General features: G+C 44.0%; 1 protein-coding gene across 1 annotated transcript in view; it reads left to right on the forward strand.

Annotated features, from left to right (window-relative positions):
• The first annotated feature begins 1,839 nt into the window (after window positions 1–1,839).
• Window positions 1,840–26,860, forward strand: part of LRRIQ3 (leucine rich repeats and IQ motif containing 3) — a 31,966-nt gene continuing 6,945 nt past the window's right edge. The window contains exons 1-6 of the mRNA XM_044302373.1: window positions 1,840–2,043; window positions 3,402–3,680; window positions 6,515–6,838; window positions 8,690–8,823; window positions 13,680–13,851; window positions 15,732–15,821. Coding sequence (XP_044158308.1) covers window positions 3,426–3,680; window positions 6,515–6,838; window positions 8,690–8,823; window positions 13,680–13,851; window positions 15,732–15,821 — 975 coding nt within the window. The 5' untranslated portion in view covers window positions 1,840–2,043; window positions 3,402–3,425. The remainder of the gene's footprint in view (window positions 2,044–3,401; window positions 3,681–6,514; window positions 6,839–8,689; window positions 8,824–13,679; window positions 13,852–15,731; window positions 15,822–26,860) is intronic.

The following is a 26,860-nucleotide window of genomic DNA, read 5'->3' on the forward strand; positions in this document are numbered from 1 at the left end:
CCAGCCTCAGATACCCCATAACACAACGCCAGCCTCAGATACCCCATAACACAGTGCCAGCCTCAGATACCCCATAACACAACGCCAGCCTCAGATATCCCATAACACAGTGCCAGCCTCAGAGACCCCATAACACTGTGCCAGCCTCAGATACCCCATAACACAGTGCCAGCCTCAGATACCCCATAACACAGTGCCAACCTCAGAGACCCTATAACACAGTGCCAGCCTCAGATACCCCATAACACAGTGCCAGCCTCAGATACCCCATAACACAGTGCCAGCCTCAGAGACCCCATAACACAGTGCCAGCCTCAGATACCCCATAACACAGTGCCAGCCTCAGATACCCCATAACACAGTGCCAACCTCAGAGACCCTATAACACAGTGCCAGCCTCAGATACCCCATAACACAGTGCCAGCCTCAGATACCCCATAACACAGTGCCAGCCTCAGATACCCCATAACACAGTGCCAGCCTCAGATACCCCATAACACAGTGCCAGCCTCAGAGACCCCATAACACAGTGCCAGCCTCAGATACCCCATAACACAGTGCCAACCTCAGAGACCCTATAACACAGTGCCAGCCTCAGATACCCCATAACACAGTGCCAGCCTCAGATACCCCATAACACAGTGCCAGCCTCAGATACCCCATAACACAGTGCCAGCCTCAGAGACCCTATAACACAGTGCCAGCCTCAGAGACCCTATAACACAGTGCCAGCCTCAGAGACCCCATAACACAGTGCCAGCCTCAGAGACCCCATAACACAGTGCCAGCCTCAGAGACCCCATAACACTGTGCCAGCCTCAGATACCCCATAACACAGTGCCAGCCTCAGAGACCCCATAACACAGTGCCAGCCTCAGAGAGACCCCATAACACAGTGCCAGCCTCAGATACCCCATAACACAGTGCCAGCCTCAGAGAGACCCCATAACACAGTGCCAGCCTCAGAGACCCCATAACACAGTGCCAGCCTCAGAGAGACCCCATAACACAGTGCCAGCCTCAGAGAGACCCCATAACACAGTGCGAGCCTCAGATATCCCATAACACAGTGCGAGCCTCAGAGAGACCCCATAACACAGTGCCAGCCTCAGAGACCCCATAACACAGTGCAAGCCTCAGATACCCCATAACACAGTGCCAGCCTCAGAGACCCCATAACACAGTGCCAGCCTCAGATACCCCATAACACAGTGCCAACCTCAGAGACCCTATAGCACAGTGCCAGCCTCAGATACCCCATAACACAGTGCCAGCCTCAGATACCCCATAACACAGTGCCAGCCTCAGAGACCCTATAACACAGTGCCAGCCTCAGAGACCCTATAACACAGTGCCAGCCTCAGAGACCCCATAACACAGTGCCAGCCTCAGAGACCCCATAACACAGTGCCAGCCTCAGAGACCCCATAACACTGTGCCAGCCTCAGATACCCCATAACACAGTGCCAGCCTCAGAGAGACCCCATAACACAGTGCCAGCCTCAGATACCCCATAACACAGTGCCAGCCTCAGATACCCCATAACACAGTGCGAGCCTCAGATACCCCATAACACAGTGCCAACCTCAGAGACCCTATAACACAGTGCCAGCCTCAGATGACCCTAGAAATGCTGTTAAAACACAAAACCTCCTGTTGCTTCTCCAAGAAAATATTTAACAAACAAAGAAATAAATAAATCCAGAATGTCAAGACAGAATAAACACCACTCCTAACGCCCTGTTATAATTTGGCTTTGGAAGGGTTAATTTTACTGCTAATTTCTCAGATCTTTAATAAACTGTTATGTAAATCTCTCTTTACAGATAAAGAAGCGTCGCTCTTATAAATGAAGAAAAGCTCCGCCATAACCTCTGCCTGTTAACTATTTGCCTTCTGGGCCTGCAGTCTGACAATGAAGGGGCGTGTCAGCCCTGGTGGCGCTGGCCCTTTAAGGCTTGTTGTGGTTTCCATGGCAGCAGAGTGTAACTCTCATCATGTATGTGGTGGACTACCCAGCGCGAGACAAGCGGCAGAGCTCAGGTAATTGTAGCTGCCACCTGTAATGTGTGCTGTAATGGGCGCTGACACCCTGGGCTCCCATGTCCCTGCTGCGGCTGAGCCCAGTAGTCGGGTAGCACTCCAGGAGCAGGAGTACGGTAATTACACAGCAGGTGACATCATACACAGCAGGTGACATCATACACAGCTGTATCATATATGTAACACGTTACATAGTTACAAACTATCTCATGTATCCGGACCGGAGCATTACAGAAGCAGAGGTAGTGCAAAGGTGAGTCTGTCATCTGTAGTCCCCACATAATACCACCGTATAGTCCCCACATAATACTACCATATAGTCCCCACATAATACTACCATATAGTCTCCACATAATACTACCATGTAGTCTCCACATAATACTACCATATAGTCCCCACATAATACTACCATATAGTCCCCACATAATACTACCATATAGTCCCCACATAATACTACCATATAGTCTCCACATAATACTACCATATAGTCCCCACATAATACTACCATATAGTCCCCACATAATACTACCATATAGTCCCCACATAATACTACGATATAGTCCCCACATAATACTACTATATAGTCTACACATACTGCCATATATTCTAAACATAATACTACCATATAGTCTCCACATAATACTACCATATAGTCCCCACATAATACTACCATATAGTCCCCACATAATACTACCATATAGTCCCCACATAATACTACCATATAGTCCCCACATAATACTACCATATAGTCCCCACATAGTACCACCATATAGTCCCCACATAATTCTACCATATAGTCTCCACATAATACTACGATATAGTCCCCACATAATACTACTATATAGTCTACACATACTGCCATATATTCTAAACATAATACTACCATATAGTCTCCACATAATACTACCATATAGTCCCCACATAATACTACTATATAGTCTACACATACTGCCATATATTCTAAACATAATACTACCATATAGTCTCCACATAATACTACCATATAGTCCCCACATAATACTACCATATAGTCCCCACATAATACTACCATATAGTCCCCACATAATACTACCATATAGTCCCCACATAATACTACCATATAGTCCCCACATAATACTACCATATAGTCCCCACATAGTACTACCATATAGTCCCCACATAATACTACCATGTAGTCCCCACATAATACTACCATATAGTCCCCACATAATACTACCATATAGTCCCCACATAGTACTACCATATAGTCCCCACATAATACTACCATGTAGTCCCCACATAATACTACCATATAGTCCCCACATAATACTACCATGTAGTCCCCACATAATACTACCATATAGTCTGAATATTTCCAGGTTCCCGGCCGATGATTTGACAACATGGAGGAAAGTTATCTGATCTGCGCCTCGGAGAGCCTTGTACTTGACCACGGGCGCTCGCTGGGTAATCGTCGGGCGGCGGAGCTCGAGAAACTTGTCATTTTATGTTTAAGCAAACAGCTCTTAAGACAAGTGGAGGTGCTGGAGGCCTGCGCCGCCCTGAGGGCCTGCTCTCTGGCTAACAACTACATCACAGACATCACCGCGCTGAGAAACTGCGCACAGATCGTAACGTTAGACTTGCACGGGAATCAGGTAGGTAAATATTTTTACATACTTAGTTAAAATGTAACATAGCTTTTGTTTTTTACAGCAACAGCGCCACTCTTGTCCTTAGGCTGTGCCTGGTATTGCAACTCTACTCCATTCATGGAATATCAATTCTCTCCAGCCATTTTATTTAAAGGGGAAATCCATCTTCAAGTGGCCCTACAACATGGTTGCTTTCCCCCATTAACAGCACCACCCGGGTCACATAGGCTGCGTCTGGTACTGCAGCTTAGCTTCATTCCAGGGTAAATAATTCTGTTTAGTCCTTCAGCTCAGCCCTATTGATGTGAATGAGGTTCTCCTGCAACGCCCCAGGTGTGGCACTGTTTTTGGAAGACAGCAGACACATTTTTCTAATCCTGGATGAGCACTTTAATGGTACATATCCAAAGAAGAACATGTTTCTTCCAGAAAAAGCGCCACCCATATCCATAGGCTGGGTCTGGTATTGCAGCTGAGTTTCATTCAAGTGTCAAAGTTCTATACAACCAATTTTAGCTAAAGGGGAAATCCAACTTGAAAATAAAAGTTTTATAAGCTTAAGGAAACATGGTTGCTTTCTTTCAAAAACAGCGCCACTTTTGTCCCTCAGGCCGTGCCTGGTATTACAGCCAGGCCATATTGAAATGTCAAAAATTCTATTCATCTTTTATTTAAAGGGCAATGACATCTTGTTGCGGTTGTATGAGATCAGAAAAAGAAGGGTTTGTTTCTTCTAGCAACAGTGCCACCCTTGACCATAGGAGGAGTGTGGTATTGCATCTCAGCCTCATTTACGTGAATAGCAGACACAGTCCATGGACAAGAGTAGCCATGTTGTTTCATACAACCCCTTAAAAGGGTATTCCCACATGGTCATTAATAGGACAGGCCATAAATCTCCGATAGGTGCTGGTCCCACATCCAGGACCCACTACTATCTCAAGAATGAATGAAGAGTGACCACCCCTCCATCCACCACTATGGGACTTCCAAAAATCACCGATCCAGCGTTCGGCTGTTTCCTTAAGTCTCCTAACAGTCCTATTCACAGTGGGGCCCCGTTCTTGACAGAGGAATTGGTTCCCAGAAGCGGGACCTACGCCTATCGGACATTTATGGCATATCCAATAATATGGGATCTCCCCTTTAAATACATTGATGTCTATGGAGTAAGTGATGCGTCAGACAATTTCCAGGGACGGTCCCTGGACTTTAAGAACTTCCTTGTGCCATAGTAGGGGCCACAATGATCAGGGGATGGGCACCTGTAATTAAAAGGAAAGAAGGACCGGCACTCGCTGTTGGTATATAATCTTGTGATTTATTGTCTCATTACAGTGACGCGTTTCGGCATACAATCTGCCTTTATCAAACCGATGCCGAAACGCGTCACTGTAATGTGACAATAAATCACAAGATTATATACCAACAGCGAGTGCCGGTCCTTCTCTCCTTTTATCTACATGGGACGCCTGCCCTGGGACGACACGCGCACCGCCACTCTATATCCCGCTGTGCCGATCGATATATTGTATACATTGGGCACCTGTAATTGTCATTAGAGTAATTGACATTATAGGCTTACAGGAGGCTTCTTAAAGGGTTAACAGGTACTGAAATAATGAATCTTTTAGGACCCATAGGCTTACCAGATGCACAGCCCCAATACAATGACTTATCATCAGCATCCGATAATTAAAATAATAATAAAATAAAAAAACACATAAAGAAACTACGACATTCCTCTAACTTCTGGGTACGAAACTCACTTTGAGAACAGATGATGAAAAGAGTTCACAGCGTCTCATTTATTTTTAGTGACTAACCCGGGAAGCTTAATGTTGAAGTACAATAAGGACAATTTAATTGCAAGAGCATAATTTATCTCCTCTCTCCTCTCGCCCAGCTGACAGTGCTTTTAATCAGGTCCATAAGTGCGATCAGGTGACCGCGCTGTCCATTGTTGCATGAACAAATGAATGTTAAAAATAAAGTAATTTAAATATACATTTTCATAAAAGTCTGGGGAAAATTGTCCTGTTCCGGCTTCGAGATGAACATTTTCAAAAATATCATTTTTTTTTAAGATGTAGAAAATTTAATGTGATTAACTCTAACGTTATATTTCAATGTCAGGGATACTCTGTAACAAAACGAATTAGGGTCCTCCTGCCATCCTGGTACGAGCCCTTGTTCAGCGGCATCCTGCTTGGTAGTCTGCACCATCCACTAACTGCACCCAGCTCCATTTTTGGATTCATTTTTGAATTTGTTGGCTCCTCAGGGGAGGAGCTAGCCTTATTGTAACAGAGGAAGGATCTGAAGAGCGGGGATTAGAATGCATCTTCTTTATATAGTTAGAAATTGGTGCTTGGGATGGAGCAAATTGGCGTGTCCCTCAGAAGAAAATTATTTTCCAGGAGATAAGTATTGATGGCCTATCCTCAGGATCGGTAGGGCCATGACTCCAACACTCCCACCAGTCAGCTGTTTGAAGAGGCCACAATGCTTAGGTGAGTGCGTCTGCATCTTCCTAGGCCAGTGACATCATGTTCACTGGGCACATGGGACTGAGCTGCAGTACCAAACATGGCCATTATACAATGTATGGCGCTGTGCTTGTTATGCTATGAAGGGTCTTGATCAAAGAATAGGATATACTGTATAACTGATCATAGGAGGCCTTTCTTGGGGCCACATATGTGGCCCCTGAGGGGGGCCCAAAAGACCCTGTATCACATAAGAAGGCCCCAGGATTTTGCATTGGGCCATGCAGTTTCATGTTACGCCCCTCTGGACCATTTATGAGTAATTCCTACAGTTCACGTCTCTTTCAGATTCAGAATCTTCCAGGTCAGGAGTTCTGGAGACCATTAAAGAACCTGAAGCTGCTGTATCTGCACGACAACAGGATCAGAAGTGTGGACAATGTGGAATCGCTGTCCTCCTGTCCCAGTCTCGCTGGACTGACGCTGTATGACACGCCGCTGAGCCTGCAGAAGAGTTACCGGCACATAGTGGTCAATAGCATATGGTCGTTGAAAGCCTTGGATAAATTTGTGGTTTCCGATGAAGAAATCATTGAGGATTGGAGCCTCCAGGGAAAGTTCAAGGCTCTTAGTCCTGATTTACGCATCAACATGTCACCGGTGTCTAGCAAGGTAACGTAAGGTCGAGCTTTTAGCTGAGTTTTATCCTAAGGATACACACGGGCGTTCCAAGGGGCAAATACGCAAGAAAAGTAGAATTTTTGCAACCGTGGTGGTGAGACTCTACGTAGTCATGGCACCATTGATTACTCTTCCATGAAGACTTTAAAGGAGTTTTCCGGGAATAATGGATTTTTAGCAAGTTCCCCTTGAAACAGAAGATTCATACTTACCTGCTCCACACCACTCCAGTCCTCGGCACCACCTTCACTGTGGCCATCTTTCGGTCCAGGCACTGTTCTCTTCCGGTGGTGCATAGGCATGGTCACAACACTCATGGACCACTACAGCGAATGACTGTATTCAGGGTTCATGTGGCCGAGCTAGCTAGCTTCAAATCCATTATTCCCAGGAAACCCCTTTAATGTTGATGTCCTAGTTTTAGTATAGATGGTCCATATTTGATAAGTATGGATCCAACTCCTCAACAGAAAGAAGACTCATCGGGGATCTTGGGAATCCAAACCCCTCAAACAAATATTCAGATAATGAAGCAATAGTTGAGTCCTGGATTAGACTCTTACTGGTTTCAATGGAAGACCAATCAATGCAGCTCAGAGGTATGGAAACCTCCAAGTTATGGTGAAGCAAAGGGTCAGACTGGCCCATCAAAGTACCAGAGGATCCTCCGGTGGGTCCAGGCTCTAATTCAATAGTGGGCCCCAAAGGTCCAGGAGAACAACTCTATTTGGAGCTGCCTTAGGGGATAATCATTGGCCACTAGGGTCTTTGACATTACTGATGACATAGGGGCTGGGCCCGAGAATGACTTCCTCTGGTCGGCCCAAGTAACTCCAGTCCAACACTGATGAAGTGGTAGGGAACTTGGAGGTCCTTTTGGTCTAGCAATAAAGCCCCAGACATCTCCTTCATAGGGGTTGTCCCAAAATGGACATTCATCCCCTTTATCCACAGGATCAATGATAAATATCTAAGAAGACCCCCACTGATCACTAGAACAGGGTTCCCAAGCCCCCTTCCATACCTTCTCACTTCATGACCACAGCGAGGAGGAGTTTGATTGCAGTGGTAGTTGAGCATGCTCCGTCAGTCACATACACCGCTCGTGCTCCACTGCTCTCCTATCAATCTCCTGTGCAGTTAAAGAAGGACATTGGGCTGGAGACCCTGTTGTAGACATTGGTGGGGTCCTGAAGGATCAGACATTTACCACCTATCCTGTGAACAGGTGATAAATGTAGATTATGGGACAACTCCTTTAACCTAAAAAGATCATGGAGCCAAGCACCCATCAACTCCACAGTCAGTTACATATGGGTTGTCTTCTGTCTGGACCAGTTTTGGCAGGGCCAATTGGGATGCCATAACCCAAGCCTACCAGAAGATCCTCTGGGCCCCTTCACATTATTCTTTGCAATGCAAATTTGAAGAAAAGCAAAAAAATAAGGGTCCGTCTCACTGTCCATCTGCTTAAAATGATCCCTTAGATATAACGAATCTCCCCCACTCTCCAGCGTGCCCTTATTAGAGGAACGAGGCGCCGTTAAGTGGGACATTACTGCGCGGTTTACGTCTTAGGAGTAAAGGTTAGGAAATCCCCTATAGACTTTTCCAGTAAATGAGCTTGTCCTTTTGTTAATGCTGCCCGGCCTTCCACCCCATAGTCTGTAAGACATTAATGAGACCGTGCTTTGTTTACTAGGAACCCGTGGAAGCTGAACGCTCCTTCTCAGCGGCCAATCTTCAATATTTCACGCTTAAGCCTGAAACGAGCGTCCGAGCGCAGCGCCTCTTTGTAAGGACGTCGCATGGAGCATTGATTTGGCTCTTGTTATGTTGCAGGATATCAGCCTGGAGAATGAAATGAAAGCAGTGAATGAAATCATTAGGAAAATCAATCGCGTTCTGGCAAGTTGCTCCCCGGTGCTAATTGTCCAGAAATGGATACGAGGATATTTAGCGCGAAGGAGAATGGGGTACGTGAGAGACCTCCGCTTCATTTTATGTTTGTTTTGAGAAAAATAGGTGAAAAAAAAAAATATCATGTTTCGGAAAGTGGTTTATGTTCCCATAAAGTATTTGGGCCCCAGCGTGCCGTGAACATGCTGCCGTATAACAATAATAGGCTTCCATAAAGAGCCCGCACCTCCCTGAGCCCTGCTCTGTTGGGTGAAATAAAGTCTTAAGAAGCAAAGTCTGGAGGGCACGAGAAGAGTGAAATATTCATCCTCAGATGTATTGGATTGTAAGTGGCTGAAAGGGAAGGAAATGTAGTTCAGCTGCTCTCTGCCGCGTTTCAGACTATAAAGGGTGATTGGAGACCTGGCTGATCAGGAATACTCGCTCTCTGCAGCCCCAGCGTTATCATTTCATCTGCACCTTAATGAAATAAAACAATGAGTTCATAATCTTTATCTAGTCTTATAAAGTAGTATTGCATCCTGTATTATCCTTATATTATAGTACTTATCCTGTACTGATCCTGAGTTACATCCTGTATTATACTCCAGAGCTGCACTCACTATTCTGCTGGTGCAGTCACTGTGTACATACATTACTTATCCTGTACTGATCCTGAGTTACATCCTGTATTATACTCCAGAGCTGTACTCACTATTCTGCTGGTGCAGTCACTGTGTACATACATTACTTATCCTGTACTGATCCTGAGTTACATCCTGTATTATACTCCAGAGCTGCACTCACTATTCTGCTGGTGCAGTCACTGTGTACATACATTACTTATCCTGTACTAATCCCGATTTACATTCTGTGTTATACTCCAGAGCTGCACTCACTATGTACATATATTACATTACTTATCCTGTACTGATCCTGAGTTACATCCTGTATTATACTCCAGAGATTTACTCACTATTCTGCTGGTGCAGTCACTGTGTACATACATTACTTATCCTGTACTGATCCTGAGTTACATCCTGTATTATACTCCAGAGCTGCACTCACTATTCTGCTGGTGCAGTCACTGTGTACATACATTACTTATCCTGTACTAATCCTGATTTACATTCTGTGTTATACTCCAGAGCTGCACTCACTATTCTGCTGGTGGAGTTTCTGTGTACATACATTACTTATCCTGTACTGATCCTGAGTTACATCCTGTATTATACCCCAGAGCTGCACTCACTATTCTGCTGGTGGAGTCGCTGTGTACATACATTAGTTACCCTGTACTGATCCTGAGTTCCATCCTGTATTATACACCAGAGCTGCACTCACTATTCTGCTGGTGGAGTCACTGTCAACATACATTACTTATCCTGTACTGATCCTGAGTTCCATCCTGTATTATACACCAGAGCTGCACTCACTATTCTGCTGGTGGTGTCACTGTGTACATACATTACTTATCCTGTACTGATCCTGAGTTACATCCTGTATTATACTCCAGAGCTGCACTCACTATTCTGCTGTGGAGTCACTGTGTACATACATTACTTATCCTGTACTGATCCTGAGTTACATCCTGTATTATACTCCAGAGCTGCACTCACTTTTCTGCTGGTGGAGTCACTGTGTACAAACATTACATTACTTATCCTGTACTGATCCTGAGTTACATCCTGTATTATACTCCAGAGCTGCACTCACTATTCTGCTGGTGGAGTCACTGTGTACATACATTACTTATCCTGTACTGATCCTGAGTTACATCCTGTATTATACTCCAGAGCTGCTCCCACTATTCTGCTGGTGCAGTCACTGTGTACATACATTACTTATCCTGTACTGATCCTGAGTTACATCCTGTATTATACTCCAGAGCTGCACTCACTATTCTGCTGGTGGAGTTTCTGTGTACATACATTACATTACTTATCCTGTACTGATCCTGAATTACATCCTGTATTATACTCCAGAGCTGCACTCACTATTCTGCTGGTGCAGTCACTGTGCACATACATTACTTTTCCTGTACTGATCCTGAGTTACATCCTGTATTATACTCCAGAGCTGCACTCACTATTCTGCTGGTGGAGTCACTGTGTACATACATTACATTACTTATCCTGTACTGATCCTGAGTTATATCCTGTATTATACTCCAGAGCTGCACTCACTGTTCTGCTGGTGGAGTCACTGTGTACATACATCACATTACTTATCCTGTACTGATCCTGAGTTATTGTCACGGCCATGGTCATGGTCGTGACTCCTGTACCGCATGCAGTTGTCAGCGGTCTTTGGTTTGGTTGTCAATCACAGATGAGGGCTGTGGTATTTGCCTCACCTGTGGTTGCCGCTGGCAACAGTATGTATGTGGCAGCATAGCAGTAGGAGCTGTGTCATGGCAGCTTGCTATGTTGTGCATGCGGTTGCGTTTGGTATGTGTGTATGTGTGCACTTGGTATTATGTTTTGTGTGCACTTACCCTTTAAGGGGTGTTTTCCCTTCCCTGGTGTTGGAAGGGTTAACTCCCTTTCTGTGTGTGTGAGACACTGGGTGTGTCTGTGTGGGTATGGCCACTTAGGCCTATAAAGCCTCTGTGTTTGGCATGTCTCAGTGGGTAGCTTCAGCCATGCTTAGCTGGAGCAGCCTCCTGTGCATTCCATCTGCCAGTGGGGGGCCACCCTTGTGGTCATAAACAAACAAACTGTGACTCTTAGGTTTATGTTGATGTCCACTTGATGTTTTCCTTTGTTATGTTATGCACCTATGGATCTGGGTTCCTGTGTGTTTGTGTGTGTGCTGTGTCTATCTGTGTTTGGGTGTGGACACTTGCTGTCTTGCACAGGATCCAGTCTGAGTGTCTGTGGCAGGTAGGTGTGGAAGTGCTTTTCAGCCTCCTGCCATATCCATAGGCTGTTTATGTTCCTTTCCCTGCAGCTTGGCCAGTGAGACTCCTGTTCATTCGTGTCCAGAAAGAACAGGTCGTCTTACCCTGCTCCTTGTTCCAGGGCAATCCTGAGGGCTAGTAGGGACCCCTAGGCATATGGTGTATGAGTCCTCCCACCTTCAGGGTTGACTCATATGGATAGGAGTCAGGGTCAGTTTCGGGATGCGATAGGAGGTGACCTGCTCCCTAATACTGTCGTCCTGGTCAAGCAGTGCGTAACATCTTTTGGCATCGCACGGCTGAGGGTTTTCCCCATCCTCAGCCGTGACAGTTATATCCTGTATGTTTGTCCAGAGTTGTACACAGGGATTCCACCAGCAGAATAGTGAGTGCAGCTCTGGATAATAATGCAGCATGTAACGTAGGATCAGTACAGGATAAGTAATGTAATGTATGTACACAGTGACTCCACCTGCAGAATAATGAGCGCAGCTCTGGATAATAATGCAGCATGTAACCTAGGATCAGTACAGGATAAGTAACGTAATGTATGTACAAAGTGACTCCACCAACAGAATAGTGAGTACAGCTCTGGGGTATACTACAGGATATAAATAATGTCATGTATGGACTTAGGGGGTCCTTTACTAATCTGAAATACGCCTAAATTAGGCGTATTTCAGGTGCAGATGGCGGCAAAACTGTTAGTTGTGCCGTTATTTGCAACTTTTCCTCGCTCACACCAGGTCTAAAATTGTGAGCGAGAAAGGGTATGGGTCCGTCATCTACCATTTTCTACGTCTGTTTCAGGTGTAGAAAACAGTCTGTATGTACAGTAAGCCAGCTCAGAAGCTGTCTTAGGCCTCATGCACACAACTGTTTTTTTTGCGGTCCGCAAATTGGGGATCCGTTGTCCGTTGCCGTTCTTGTTTCCGTTGTGTTTCCGTGTGTCTTCCGTTTTTTTAAGCGGACCGCCCAAAAAAAAGGAAGGTAAAAAAAGTGTAATTTTAATATCCCCACCCAGGATATTGGTATATATGCTGGTCACCAGGCAACTGATTCTACAAAAACGGACACGGACGCAAATGACAGACGGTTGTGCATCTGCATTTTTGGCGGTCCCATTGACTTGAATGAGTCCGCTAACCGTTTTTCGCGAACAAATATAGGACAGGTTATATTTTATTGACGGACTAGAACCACGGACGCGGATAACAAATGGTGGACTATCCGCATTTTCAACGGCTCCATAGAAATGAATGGGTCCGCATCAGATATGCTAAAATCGGCGAAATGGACCCCGAAACAAACAATGGTCTTGTGCATGAGGCCTTACATTTAGAACTGGCGGAGGTTCTGTCAGAGTTATGAATAGGCCGGCACCTTTTATAACTCCGGCGGATTCACCGCCAGGTGTAGTGGTTTATTAAGACTGGTGTCTAAAACGCGGCCCTCAGTGCGCAGCTTGCTCTTCACTCACGCTGAGACTCTGTTCTTGATATAGGAGCAGGTCTCAGAGATGGGACTTGCACCTATCGGTCATTTATGGTATATGGTATTGATATGCCGTGAATATCTAGATGGCAATGTCCCTTTAAGACATATATTTTCTGCCCTGTTTTCTTACGTTATTGCTGTTTTTGCTGATATTCCCGGCCCACGATCTACCGTCCACTCAGCCCCTGATTTGGATAACGCTGCAGAGTTTTCCTCTGAGAGATATACCTGTCTCAGTGAAGGGTTAGCAAGTGAAGGGAGCTCAGACGGAGCAGGTAGCTGAGAGATAGCTCAAAGCTAAAGAGAGCGCTGGGACTTAGGGAGAAGTGATGGCGACATAAAAAAGAAAAATGAAGTATCCATATACAAAATAAAATAAGATACAGAAAATCCAATCTTCACTATGGCTGCAATACGAATCTCCATTATTAAGGTGCAGGGTCACAATGCGACTTTTCATCCTTCATATATTACCCCAGGCTTAGAATATTTGCAAAGTATACTAAAAATAATATGTTGTGTGTGTATTCGCAGCCTTATTTCTGGGCTGGAGATGAAGAGGATGAAATTACATTACCGGCGTAGAGGAAGCCGGGAGAACAGAGCGAGCCCTCTTGTTAAGGCTGTAGTGATACATAACTTTTGGGACCCTCCATCGAGCCGCAGAAGACTTCCTGTGATTAAACAGGGCCAAAATGGAAACAAGGTATCTATATGAAAAACTGCCTTAAAGGGGCAGTGCTTATTTATAATTCCTACTTACTACAAAACTGTTCTGCAGAGCATTACATCAGGTCCCATTTTCAAAGAGGACCCATCCCCTCTCCTGACCTGTCTGTTTTTAGTAACAAGAAGTTAGTGAATGAATTGCCAGCAGTCTGCAGTGGGTGTCACCAGTAGGAGGTGTGTCCCTCTCCCTGTACAGTCTGACTTTGCAGCACTGATTAGATACTGGCAGACTGTGCAGGGACACCCTTCCTCCCTCCAACTGGTAACACCCATCTGGACCTTCATCGCAAACTGCTTCATAACTTCTAGCAGGAATAATAAAGGAATGGCACAACATAAAGTCATTAGAATAGATGCTCCAGAATTGTTATTACATGGGAAATTTAAGTAGCTATCAAACCAGACATGTCAGGAGAGGTGAGAGGTCCTCTTTAAATCCCCTGTTAGGGTAATTTGCATCAGTATGACTGCCCCCAACCCCATTCAGAACTTTCTGTGTTATAGAGGACAGCTGTTGTGAAGAATGTTTTTCACTCTGTAAAGTAATGAGACAATTGTATATTTATTATCATCTTGTTATGTTAAATTCCCCCTGTGGGGGCGCTGCAGGGTAATTGAACACTTCTCACCAATTACAGCCGATCCCCGCAGGTCTCTGTAGCGGGACTCCATATGATAGAGAGACCCTTGAAAGCCTTGATTAGGCATCCATGGTCACCAGAAGAAGGGGTTTCCCCACAAATTGCACCCATAATTTCTATAACAAGGGTCCTGAGCCCGATCCTGCATTAAGGAGGCGTTTCACGGTGGAGCATGTGTGTGCTGCTGCGTCATTCAAGGGACGGGCAGAGGCAGCTGGGTGCAGTGCTTTCTTTCCATGCAGGAGAAGGCTGCATGGTCATGGTCAGGCAGTGAGGACCTACATTCTACCGATTGGTGGGGAATCCAACGATCAGACATTTTTCATCTATTTTGAGGACAGAAGATAAATGACAAAGGTGGGATACCCCTTTAAAGAGCACGTATCAGCAGGATCAACCCTATAAAATCAGGTATACTGCCTGGTGGGATTTATTCTGCTGATTAAAAATGTATCTGTCTTGTAAAAATCGGTTAAGTTGCTCCCCCAAAAAAAGGCTTTTATTCTGTAAGCAAATGAGGGCTTCAGTGCAGCGAGGGGCGTGGCCCGCACAGAAAAGCTGAGGGTAGGCCCCACCCCTTGGTGCCGTGAAGTCCTCAGTTGTGTAAAAAATTAAAGTTTTTTTTTCTCTAGAGAATGCCACAACCGGCTTTCACAAGACAGGTGTTGGTTTATTCAGCAGGTTCAACCCTACCCGAAGCATATATTAATAGGGTTGATCCTGCTGACATGTGCATCTTAAGTAACTTAAAAAATACCGTTTCTGAATTTGAGTTCAATGTTGCCCTTTCCCCCCCAGAGCTGCATTCAGAGTTCTGCTGGTTGTCCAGATTTTGGTTTACCTGCGCCCCTCTAACTAAGCTCTGGCATCTGAGCTCCCACAATGCACTGTTATTTGGGAACCATAAACCAGCAGAATCCTGATTTATGTCTGATCTGAAGGTGGTAACAATCAGTGCAACAAGAGGAAAGCAAAAGATTAACAAACATGTGAAATGTACTACTAATAATAATGGTGGAGTTCCCCTTTAAGTGTAAATGAAATTTGCTGTACGGAGGACGGGGGAGGTTATTTCACTACAAAAGTTAAATACAACATAATTTAATCCATAAACTGCATGGTGTGACCTTGGCTAGCCGGGACCGTAACGCTGTGACATTGCTGTGTGTAAGGACGCTTTTTCATGAGGATTTTTTCTATTACTGACATTTAACAGCCCGTGAGAAGAGTAAACAGCACCCCGGACCTGCAGCCGGTCAGGCATATTACAGTGGATCTGTGGAAGCTACAGCGCGATGTTCTGCAGGTGAGGAGCAAAACGCACGGGAGGACAGCAAGAGGATAAATGATGACTCTAAATCACCAAAATTGAGGTTAAAAATTAAAGATTCCGAAATTTGGGCACAAATTGTTGGATCTTAGGCCACATTCCTCAATCTAGATGCACCAAACTGAGCCCAAAAGGAGCCAAATCACTCCATACTTTGGTGCATTGTTTGCAGTCGTAATTAGTAAATGTGGACCCATATAATTGGTTCACCTAAAGGTAACATAAACTTTAGCAGCCAGTGCCAGGCAGCTGCTGACAAGTCAAATAAAATTATGTCATGCTTTAAAGGAGGCCTAGACAAGAACATAGTCTTGCCTCCATCCTTGTCACTATGCTTGTGTCTAGCTGGACTGGTGCTAAGAGTTCAAATCCCATTTAGTGGGAATGTGTCAGAAAATGATCTACTTCTTGTTTGTTTAATTTTTCTAGATTATTTTTTTTTTAAATCCTGAAATCTTGCAGTTTTCCCTATAGTTGCTGAGAATAACGCCTGTAGGTTGGGACAGACAAGGACAGTGAGCCTTAACCTAGAACCCAGCTCGTTTTCCCTACCTACTTGCAATTCAAGCCCTACTTGGCAGAACCGCAACTGGACGACGGTCCCTACTCTAAATAATTGCACAGACGGACAAACACCAACAGACAACAAACAAAAGCAGAGCCGTACAGCAATGGGTCAGAACCAGATGGGCTACACAGTTAAAAACACTTGAGACAGGTCGGCGTCAGAAGCACACAGGAATCAGTACGCAAATGCAGGAGCAGGGAACAAGGAACCTAGCTAGTGAGCCGAACAAGACTATCACCGGCCGTGGTAGGGATTTTAATAGAGCGCCGTGTCACTGGATCAGAACCTGATAGGTCCATGACTTGGAGCTCCATTAGTCACTACCACACAGTAATCAACCCACTGCTAATCTCCCCCAGCACATGCTTGTTGTGGGGAGGAACAGAGCATTGCATCCTGTTACTGAGGATGCAGTCACGTCACCAGGGGGCGTGGCTAAGCAGCGTGTATCTCCCGACGCATCTGCACCAAGGCTGAGGATCGTGCCACTGGAGCCCGGACAGGTAAGTTATTACACTGAGTCTCATGATAGGCTCATGATGATTTCCTGTTCCGTAGAGTTCATTTTCTAGCAGTCATCTCATTATCATCACAAGGAGGATTACAATGACGGCTAACACACATAGATAGATATGAGACAAATATATAATAGATTTTTTTTTTTTGTGCAACCCATATCAGATGAAATACAATTGAAACAGAAACTGGCAGCCGTAAACATCTACCGACCCGGGGGCCATATGCCCCCCGGCCCAGCCTGCCCCTGATCAGGGATGAAAAGTTAATTCCCACTAATCGCCTGTGCATCGGCCCTTTGTAAAAGGACCTTTAGTTGCAATGTGGAACCACTAGAGAGCAGCTACCCCTTCTAGTTCTATGATTGAATGCCTGGTATGTAATACTCCATAGCCTTTGCCGGTCATATCAGTCGCTTCTTGGAGGTTTCAGAATCCACAACCACAGCGATCAGCAGAATGCTAAGACATGGACAACCCCCGTCAGACCACAACTGGACGTCGCCTCAAATCCCCCAGTGTCCTGTATAGCATCACGCAGCCTTTCATGCTTATGCATATCTCATATTTTACTGACAAGCTGTCACATTCCGGTTGCAAAGAACGTAATCACTGGATAAGCCACGCAGAGTCGGAGCGGCTGTGATTGACTTTATCAGCTTATGTCAGAATAGAATTTCCAGGATTTCTTATCAAGAATTTGTGTTGAAAAAAATAATAATCTGCAATCTTGAGAACGCACCAACTGGACAAAGCAGAGTCTAATATTATTACCATTACAGTAGCGCAGTGTCCGTGGTATTCAGCATCAAGGCCAGAGCGGGTGCGAGACTCACTCCCAGCAGGCGCTGCGAGCTTTGTCTTTCTTTTTGCTTATCGTATCTCTAGCAAAAAAGGCTTAAAAAGTGTAATTTGTCTTCTTTTCAATCTTTAAAAATTTTGTACAGCTTCTCTCTCTCTGGAGGACCCAGCATGTTTATGCATTAGGTGCACAACTCAGTGATTTCAATTAGCATTGTGTAATACTTCATTTTGCCTGTGGTGGCGCTGCAGGAAAATTGACCACCCGCTGCTGAGGTCCCATGATAAATACAACTGATCGCCGGGGATTCCAGCAGCTGGATAACCTGTGGTCAACATTTTGTTCAATATAATAATATTTGCAAAGACAGGTGCACTCTGCGGTCTTACTAAACCCTCATACTGATGTTAAAATTGAGAGATTAGCCAACATATCCTCCTGTGGAGGACATGTCTGAGCCCGAGCACAGGCTTTTTAAAAGTGGACATGCCCTTTAACATTTTGGAGCTGATTGGAGTGCCAGGAGTCAGACCCCAACTAGTCTGATAGGCCATCAATAGTGTACTTCCGGAAAACCCCTTTAAACTTCCTAGTTAGTCCCAAGTTACAGCTGTCACTCAGAGCAGAGGGGAGGGGCTGTGAAGCAGCTCAGTGCGGACAGCAATTCATAGTGAAGCCCCGCCTCCTGGGCACTTGCAGGAGCAGAATCTGGCAGAATAAAACTTCATATTCAGACTACTGCTGATAATATAAACTCCACAAAAAGGTAAATTTGTGCTGCTCTCCCCTGCTCCTACCTAGTGCTGTCATCAGTTTAGCATGGTCACAACTGCTTGCAGACTCCCTTTAAGTGTCCTAAAGGGAAATTGGTACAAACTTGACACGACTTGCAATTGCAATTTTCCAGTGATTTAGGATTTATGTAAAAAAATAGATTATTCCTTAACCCCTTAAGGACACAGGGCGTACAGGTACGCCCTTGTGCCCTGGTACTTAAGGACACAGGGCGTACATGTACGCCCTGTGCATTTTCGATCACTGCCGTGCGGCTGGCAGTGATCGGAACCCGGCGCCTGCTCAAATCATTGAGCAGGCACCTAGGCTAAATGCGCGGGGGGGTCCCGTGACCCCCCCATGTCGGCGATCGCGGCAAACCGCAGGTCAATTCAGACCTGCGGTTTGCTGCGATTTCTGCAGTTTCTGATCCCCGCGGTCCCTGACCGCGGCGATCAGAAACTTTAGGATTAAAAATTGTTTCCTGTATCCCTTCCCCTGCACCCCTGAGTTGTTCGAGCCCGGTGGGAGGTGCAGGGGGAGGGTTGCGGGCGGTGCGGGAGGCGGGCGGTGCGGTAGGCGGGATCGCGATCCCCCGCCCGCCTCCCATTGCGTAATCGTTGGCGTCTAGTGGGTATACCAGGGTGCCAGCACTTTGCTGGCACCCTGGTATAAACGGCTGACATCGGTGATGCGATGTCAGCCGTTTAACACTTTCCATACAGCGGTCCGTACGGACCGCTGTATGGAAAAGGTTAACAGTAAGAGGGAGCTCCCTCCCTCTCCGATCGGGGGGCTGCTGTGCCTTTGCAGTCCCCCGAATGGAGAGGGAGAGAGCTTCCAGGCAGCCCCCCAAGCCCCGTCCTTACCCTTCCCCGTCTGCGCAGTTCTGGCCACTACTGAGCAGACGGGGAAGGTTCCCATGGCAACAGGACGCCTTCTCAGGCGTCCTGCTGTCCATGGTTCTGAACAGATCTGTGCTGAAAGCATAGATCTGTTCAGACAAAGTGTAAGTAAAATACAGTACAGTACAATATATATTGTACTGTACTGTATTATGCAGACATCAGACCCACTGGATCTTCAAGAACCAAGTGGGTCTGGGTCAAAAAAAAAGTGAAAAAAGTGAAAAATAAAGTAAAAATCAAAAAACACATTTATCACTGATTAAAAATGAAAAAAATAAAATTCCCTACACATGTTTGGTATCGCCGCGTCCGTAACGACCTGATCTATAAAACGGTAATGTTACTTTACCCGAACGGTGAACGCCATAAAAATAAAAAATTAAAAACTATGATGAAATTGGAATTTTGCCCACCTTACTTCCCAAAAAAGGTAATAAAAGTGATCAAAAAAGTCGCATCTACGCCAAAATTGTAACAATCAAACCGTTATCTCATCCCGCAAAAATCATACCCTACCCATGATAATCGCCCAAAAACTGAAAATGTTATGGCTCTTAGACTATGGAAACACTAAAACATGATTTCTTTTGTTTCAAAAATGAAATCATTGTGTAAAACTTACATAAATAAAAAAAAAGTATACATATTAGGTATCGCCGCGTCCGTATTGACCGGCTCTATAAAAATATCACATGACCTAACCCCTCAGATGACCACCGTAAAAAAATAAAAATAAAAACGGTGTAAAAAAAGCCATTTTTTGTCATCTTTCGTCACAAAAAGTGTAATAGCAAGCAATCAAAAAGTCATGTGCACCCCAAAATAGTGCCAATCAAACCGTCATCTCATCCCACAAAAAATGAGACCCTACATAAGATAATCGCCCAAAAATTTAAAAAACTATGGCTCTTAGACTATGGAGACACTAAAACATTTTTTTTGTTTTAAAAATGAAATTATTGTGTAAAACGTACATAAATAAAAAAAATTGTATACATATTGGGTATCACCGCGTCCGTGACAACCTGCTCTATAAAATTACCACATGATCTAACCTGTCAGATGAATGGTGTAAATAACAAAAAAAAAAACGGTGCCAAAAAAGCAATTTCTTGTTACCTTGCCGCACAAAAAGTGTAATATAGAGCAACCAAAAATCATATGTACCCTAAACTTGTACCAACAAAACTGCCACCCTATCCCGTAGTTTCTAAAATGGGGTCACTTTTTTGGAGTTTCTACTCTAGGGGTGCATCAGGGGGCTTCAAATGGGACATGGTGTCAAAAAAAACAGTCCAGCAAAATCTGCCTTCCAAAAACCGTATGGCATTCCTTTCCTTCTGCGCCCTGCCGTGTGACCGTACAGCGGTTTACGACCACATATGGGGTGTTTCTGTAAACTACAGAATTAGGGCCATGAATAATGAGTTTTGTTTGGCTGTTAACCCTTGCTTTGTAACTGGAAAAAAAAATATTAAAATGGAAAATCTGCCAAAAAAGTGAAATTTTGAAATTGTATCTCTATTTTCCATTAAATCTTGTGCAACACCTAAAGGGTTGACAAAGTTTGTAAAATCAGTTTTGTATACCTTGAGGGGTGTAGTTTCTTAGATGGGGTCACTTTTTTGGAGTTTCTACTCTAGGGGTGCATCAGGGGGGCTTCAAATGGGACATGGTGTCAAAAAAACTGTCCAGCAAAACATGCCTTCCAAAAACCATACGGCGCACCTTTCCTTCTACGCCCTACTGTGTGCCCGTACAGTAGTTTACGGCCACATATGGCGTGTTTCTGTAAACGGCAGAGTCAGGGCAATAAAGATACAGTCTTGTTTGGCTGTTAACCCTTGCTTTGTTAGTGGAAAAAATGGGTTAAAATGGAAAATTAGGCAAAAAAATGAAATTCTCAAATTTCATTCCCATTTGCCAATAACTCTTGTGCAACACCTAAAGGGTTAACAAAGTTTGTAAAATCAGTTTTGAATACCTTGAGGGGTGTAGTTTCTTAGATGGGGTCACTTTTTTGGAGTTTCTACTCTAGGGGTGCATCAGGGGGCTTCAAATGGGACATGGTGTCAAAAAAACAGTCCAGCAAAACCTGCCTTCCAAAAACCAAACGGCGCACCTTTCACTCTACGCCCCGCTGTGTGGCCGTACAGTAGTTTACGGCCACATATGGCGTGTTTCTGTAAACGGCAGAGTCAGGGCAATAAAGATACAGTCTTGTTTGGCTGTTAACCCTTGCTTTGTTAGTGGAAAAAATTGGTTAAAATGGAAAATTAGGCAATAAAATTAAATTCTCAAATTTCATCCCCATTTGCCAATAACTCTTGTGCAACACCTAAAGGGTTAACAAAGTTTGTAAAATCAGTTTTGAATACCTTGAGGGGTGTAGTTTCTTAGATGGGGTCACTTTTATGGAGTTTCTACTCTAGGGGTGCATCAGGGGGCTTCAAATGGGACATGGTGTCAAAAAACCAGTCCAGCAAAACCTGCCTTCCAAAAACCAAACGGCGCACCTTTCACTCTACGCCCCGCTGTGTGGCCGTACAGTAGTTTACGGCCACATATGGCGTGTTTCTGTAAACGGCAGAGTCAGGGCAATAAAGATACAGTCTTGTTTGGCTGTTAACCCTTGCTTTGTTAGTGGAAAAAATTGGTTAAAATGGAAAATTAGGCAATAAAATGAAATTCTCAAATTTCATTCCCATTTGCCAATAACTCTTGTGCAACACCTAAAAGGTTAACAAAGTTTGTAAAATCAGTTTTGAATACCTTGAGGGGTGTAGTTTATAGAATGGGGTCATTTTTGGGTGGTTTCTATTATGTAAGCCTCGCAAAGTGACTTCAGAGCTGTAATGGTCCCTAAAAATTGGGTTTTTGTAAATTTCTGAAAAATTTCAAGATTTGCTTCTAAACTTCTAAGCCTTGTAACATCCCCAAAAAATAAAATATCATTCCCAAAATAATTCAAACATGAAGTAGACATATGGGTAATGTAAAGTCATCACAATTTTTAAGGGTATTACTATGTATTACAGAAGTAGAGAAACTGAAACTTTGAAATTTGCTAATTTTTCCCAATTTTTGGTAAATTTGACATTTTTTTATGCAAAAAAAATATTTTTTTTAACTTTATTTTACCAGTGTCATGAAGTACAATATGTGACGAAAAAACAATCTCAGAATGGCCTGGATAAGTCAAAGCGTTTTAAAGTTATCATCACTTAAAGTGACACTGGTCAGATTTTCAAAAAATGGCCTGGTCCTAAGGTGTAAAAAGGCTGTGTCCCTAAGGGGTTAAAGGGATGGTAATCCCATCGTAGACATTTCCTGCATATTCACAGTAGATTCCAGATTTATGACATATTCTGTGACTATACTGTCTAATATGGGAATACTCTTGTACAGGAGTTATCCAGGGAGATTTTTGTACAAAAATTGGTCAAAAGGGGTTAAAAATAATAAAAAAAGAGTCATTACTCACCTCCATTGATCTTCCTGTGATACTCCTCTTTCCAATGCTCTTCACTTCCTGGTCCTGGCTCTACATGTCAGAAATGCCAGGAAAGGCCTGCTCAGCCAATCACAGGTCGAGGCGGGTCACTACTAAGGCCAGTGATTGGCTGAGTAGGCATCTCCAGGAATTTTCTGTGTATCGAGTTGGGACCAGGAAGTGAAGAGCAGAGGGGAGGAAATCAATGCTGGAACAGTAGTGGCGGGGATCTGTGGAGGCGAGTAATGATCCTTTTTTTATTTTTAACCCCTTCTTAGCCATTTTTTTAAAAATAAATGTGTCTGGAATACCCCTTTAAGAATGAGCTAGCTACACTGTAACATTTGATCGCATTGAGTAGCGACACCACAACATTACTGAGACCCAATCTTAGGTTGCGATTGAACGCCCCCCCCCTCCCCCCAAAATAGTTGCATCTATGCATTGAAAAGTTGTGCTCCTTTTTAGTATATTTTGCATTTCAATTCCTAACCATTTTCAAGACCTCTGCTTGCAGTCGGTGAATATGCTCATTCTCTCTTAACGTTCAGACACCGAAAGCCTATCCTGACCATGCCCTACTAAGGGTTAAGTTTACACACAGCAGATTTGTTGCAAAAATTTCTGCGACTGTCCAGTTCATCAAAATGGTAGCTTGCAGAAATCCACTCCCTTGGCGGAGCCGACCCGTTCATGTGCTTTCCAGCTGCATAAATAGCTGCAATGGATCTGTCACGTGGTCCTGATGAAGCTAGGCTTTCAGCCTCATTCGCAGACAGTAAGCAGAGCTCTTGAAAACTGTGAAGAATTGAAACACCAAGCATATTACAAAGTTGCAGAACCTTGACTTATCTTTAGTTACAGGAGATGACATATTGTGGCTCAGAATGTCGTAGTTTTGCGGATCTATCCGTTGTCGCGCGGTGGATTAATGGACATCATTCCGCGTGTGTTTCATTACGAGATACAAATTCGACACTAATGTATTTCACGGAGTTTTTCTGATTGCAGCCGGTAGACAATTTTTACAGCAGTGAATGGCTTAAGATGCAGAATTCATTCGACGGAAGCCATTTAAGCCTCTTGGATTTATCAGCTTAAGTTTAAATACTCATTGTGCTCGGCGGAGCGGATCCTGCGCTCAATCTATAGACAATAAAATGATGATGAGAGTAGGAGTCATAAATTCTGCTTTGTACAGTAAAACCCAGAAATTAATGCCGTCCTCTGCATATCTGGAAATGATCTCCCGTAACTGCTCCCCCTGCCTTGGGTGCGCGCCATCTGTCTAAATATTGACATGGGAAAAAGATCCATGTCCTGTACATTAAGCGATTTCTCTTTCGAGGGCAAAGGAATCAATGGGTCCTGACAATGCAGCATATATGGAGCTCAAATGGGTAGCGCCCTCCAAGGTGTTGACTACCAAGATGCCGTCTTTTGGGCCCCGGGTTTCTTCTGTTTTACACAGCAGACACCTGGACCTAAGGTCTGTGATCAGAGATAACTCCAATCACATACTGTCATGCCCTGCTCAGGTTATGTGCGGAGGTCTGCCAGGTTAGCAGCACGTGTGTAGTTTTTTGTTTTGGGTTTGGAGTTGAGCTGTATCTGCCTCCCTTCAGGTGCACTGGGTGGGGTCATTTCTATGAGTTTAAATTACGCCCTTCCCAGTGTCCTGTGCGGGTTATAGCTTATATCTTGCTCTGAGGAAGGAAGGATTTGCTGTTTCTGCTCAGCTACAAGATAAGTTGGTTTTGTTTTCTTTTTGTGTTCTGTCTAGGCTGTTAGAGAGACACCTGCCCCCTCCAGGCCCCTTTCCACCATTTTAGGGATTTTAGTGTATTTTCTGCCTTAGGCACGGGGACACATTGATTCCCAACTTTAGGGTCTGAACGTGGGCACAGAAGTCCAGGGAGAACTGGTAGGGATTTGTCGGGAGGTGACCTTTGTTCCCAGCTTCTGGCCTAAACGCTTGTTTTGTGGTTTTCTGTGTGTCCATGGTATCTTGTATTCTACCCAGCGTGATACATACATTTAACTACTCAGATGCCATGGTCAATTGTGACAACAATGTCAGAGGGGCTTTTCCCTGGAAGTGCCCAGACAGCTCTCCAGTGCGGCTTTCGGGTAGCCTCAGACCGTCTGAAGGATGCGAGGCTACCACATCAATAGGTCCTATGTGGCTGGGCTCCATAGGAACATATTGAATGCACTATAGGCTGTAATGGTGACCCGCTGCAGTTTATAGGACAAGCGATCTAACGATCGCATGTTCAAGTCACCCGAGGGAACTTGATATAAGTGAAAAAAGTAATAAAAAAGTTTTTTTTTTTATTTAAAGAAAAATACAAAAAAATTGATTCAAATCACTCCCCTTTCCTCATAATATAAATAAAGATAAATAAAAAAAACATTAGTACCGCCACATCCCAAAATGTCCGAACTATTAAAATATAAATGTATGTATCCCATACGTTGAACGCTGTAAAGGAAAAAAATCATAATGGCCCATTCTTCATTTTTTCATCACTTTACCTCTTAAAAAATAAAAATAAAAAATGATCAAAAAGTCAAAAACACACTCAAAAATTGTATCAATAAAAAATGCAGCCCATCCTGCAAAAAAAATGAGCCCTCACACAGTTCAGTAGACTTAACTATAAAAAAGTTTTGGGGCTCAGAATTTGCCTATGCAAGGAAAAAAACTGTGTTTAAGTCTTAAATCATAAAAAAAACTATATTAATGTGGTATCACTGTAATTGTACTGACCTGGAGAATTAAGGTAACATACTGTAGGTAATGCCGAAAAAAACAAACCCATAAAACTGTGTCGGAATTGAATTTTTTTTCGAATTCTACACCATTTGGAATTTTCTTCCAGCTTCCCTCTACATTGTTTGCAATATAAAATGACTCCATTAGAAAGTACAACTTGTCTAGCAAAAAAAAACAAAAAACGAATGATACAGGATGTAACTCAGGATCAGTACAGGATAAGTAATGTATGTACACAGTGACTGCACCAGCAGAATAGTGAGTGCAGCTCTGGAGTATAATACAGGATGTAACTCAGGATCAGTACAGGATAAGTAATGTATGTACACAGTGACTGCACCAGCAGAATAGTGAGTGCAGCTCTGGAGTATAATACAGGATGTAACTCAGGATCAGTACAGGATAAGTAATGTATGTACACAGTGACTGCACCAGCAGAATAGTGAGTGCAGCTCTGGAGTATAATACAGGATGTAACTCAGGATCAGTACAGGATAAGTAATGTATGTACACAGTGACTGCACCAGCAGAATAGTGAGTGCAGCTCTGGAGTATAATACAGGATGTAACTCAGGATCAGTACAGGATAAGTAATGTAATGTATGTACACAGTGACTCCACCAGCAGAATAGTGAGTGCAGCTCTTGGGTATAATACAGGATGTAACTCAGGATCAGTACAGGATAAGTAATGTATGTACACAGTGACTGCACCAGCAGAATAGTGAGTGCAGCTCTGGAGTATAATACAGGATGTAACTCAGGATCAGTACAGGATAAGTAATGTAATGTATGTACACAGTGACTGCACCAGCAGAATAGTGAGTGCAGCTCTGGAGTATAATACAGGATGTAACTCAGGATCAGTACAGGATAAGTAATGTAATGTATGTACACAGTGACTGCACCAGCAGAACAGTGAGTGCAGCTCTAGAGTATAATACAGGATGTAACTCAGGATCAGTACAGGATAAGTAATGTATGTACACAGTGACTGCAGCAGCAGAATAGTGAGTGCAGCTCTGGAGTATAATACAGGATGTAACTCAGGATCAGTACAGGATAAGTAATGTATGTACACAGTGACTCCACCAGCAGAATAGTGAGTGCAGCTCTGAAGTATAATACAGCATATAACTCAGGATCAGTACAGGATAAGTAATGTATGTACACAGTG

This window comes from Bufo gargarizans, chromosome 7 (assembly GCF_014858855.1).
Source record: "Bufo gargarizans isolate SCDJY-AF-19 chromosome 7, ASM1485885v1, whole genome shotgun sequence".
Classification (NCBI taxonomy): domain Eukaryota; kingdom Metazoa; phylum Chordata; class Amphibia; order Anura; family Bufonidae; genus Bufo; species Bufo gargarizans.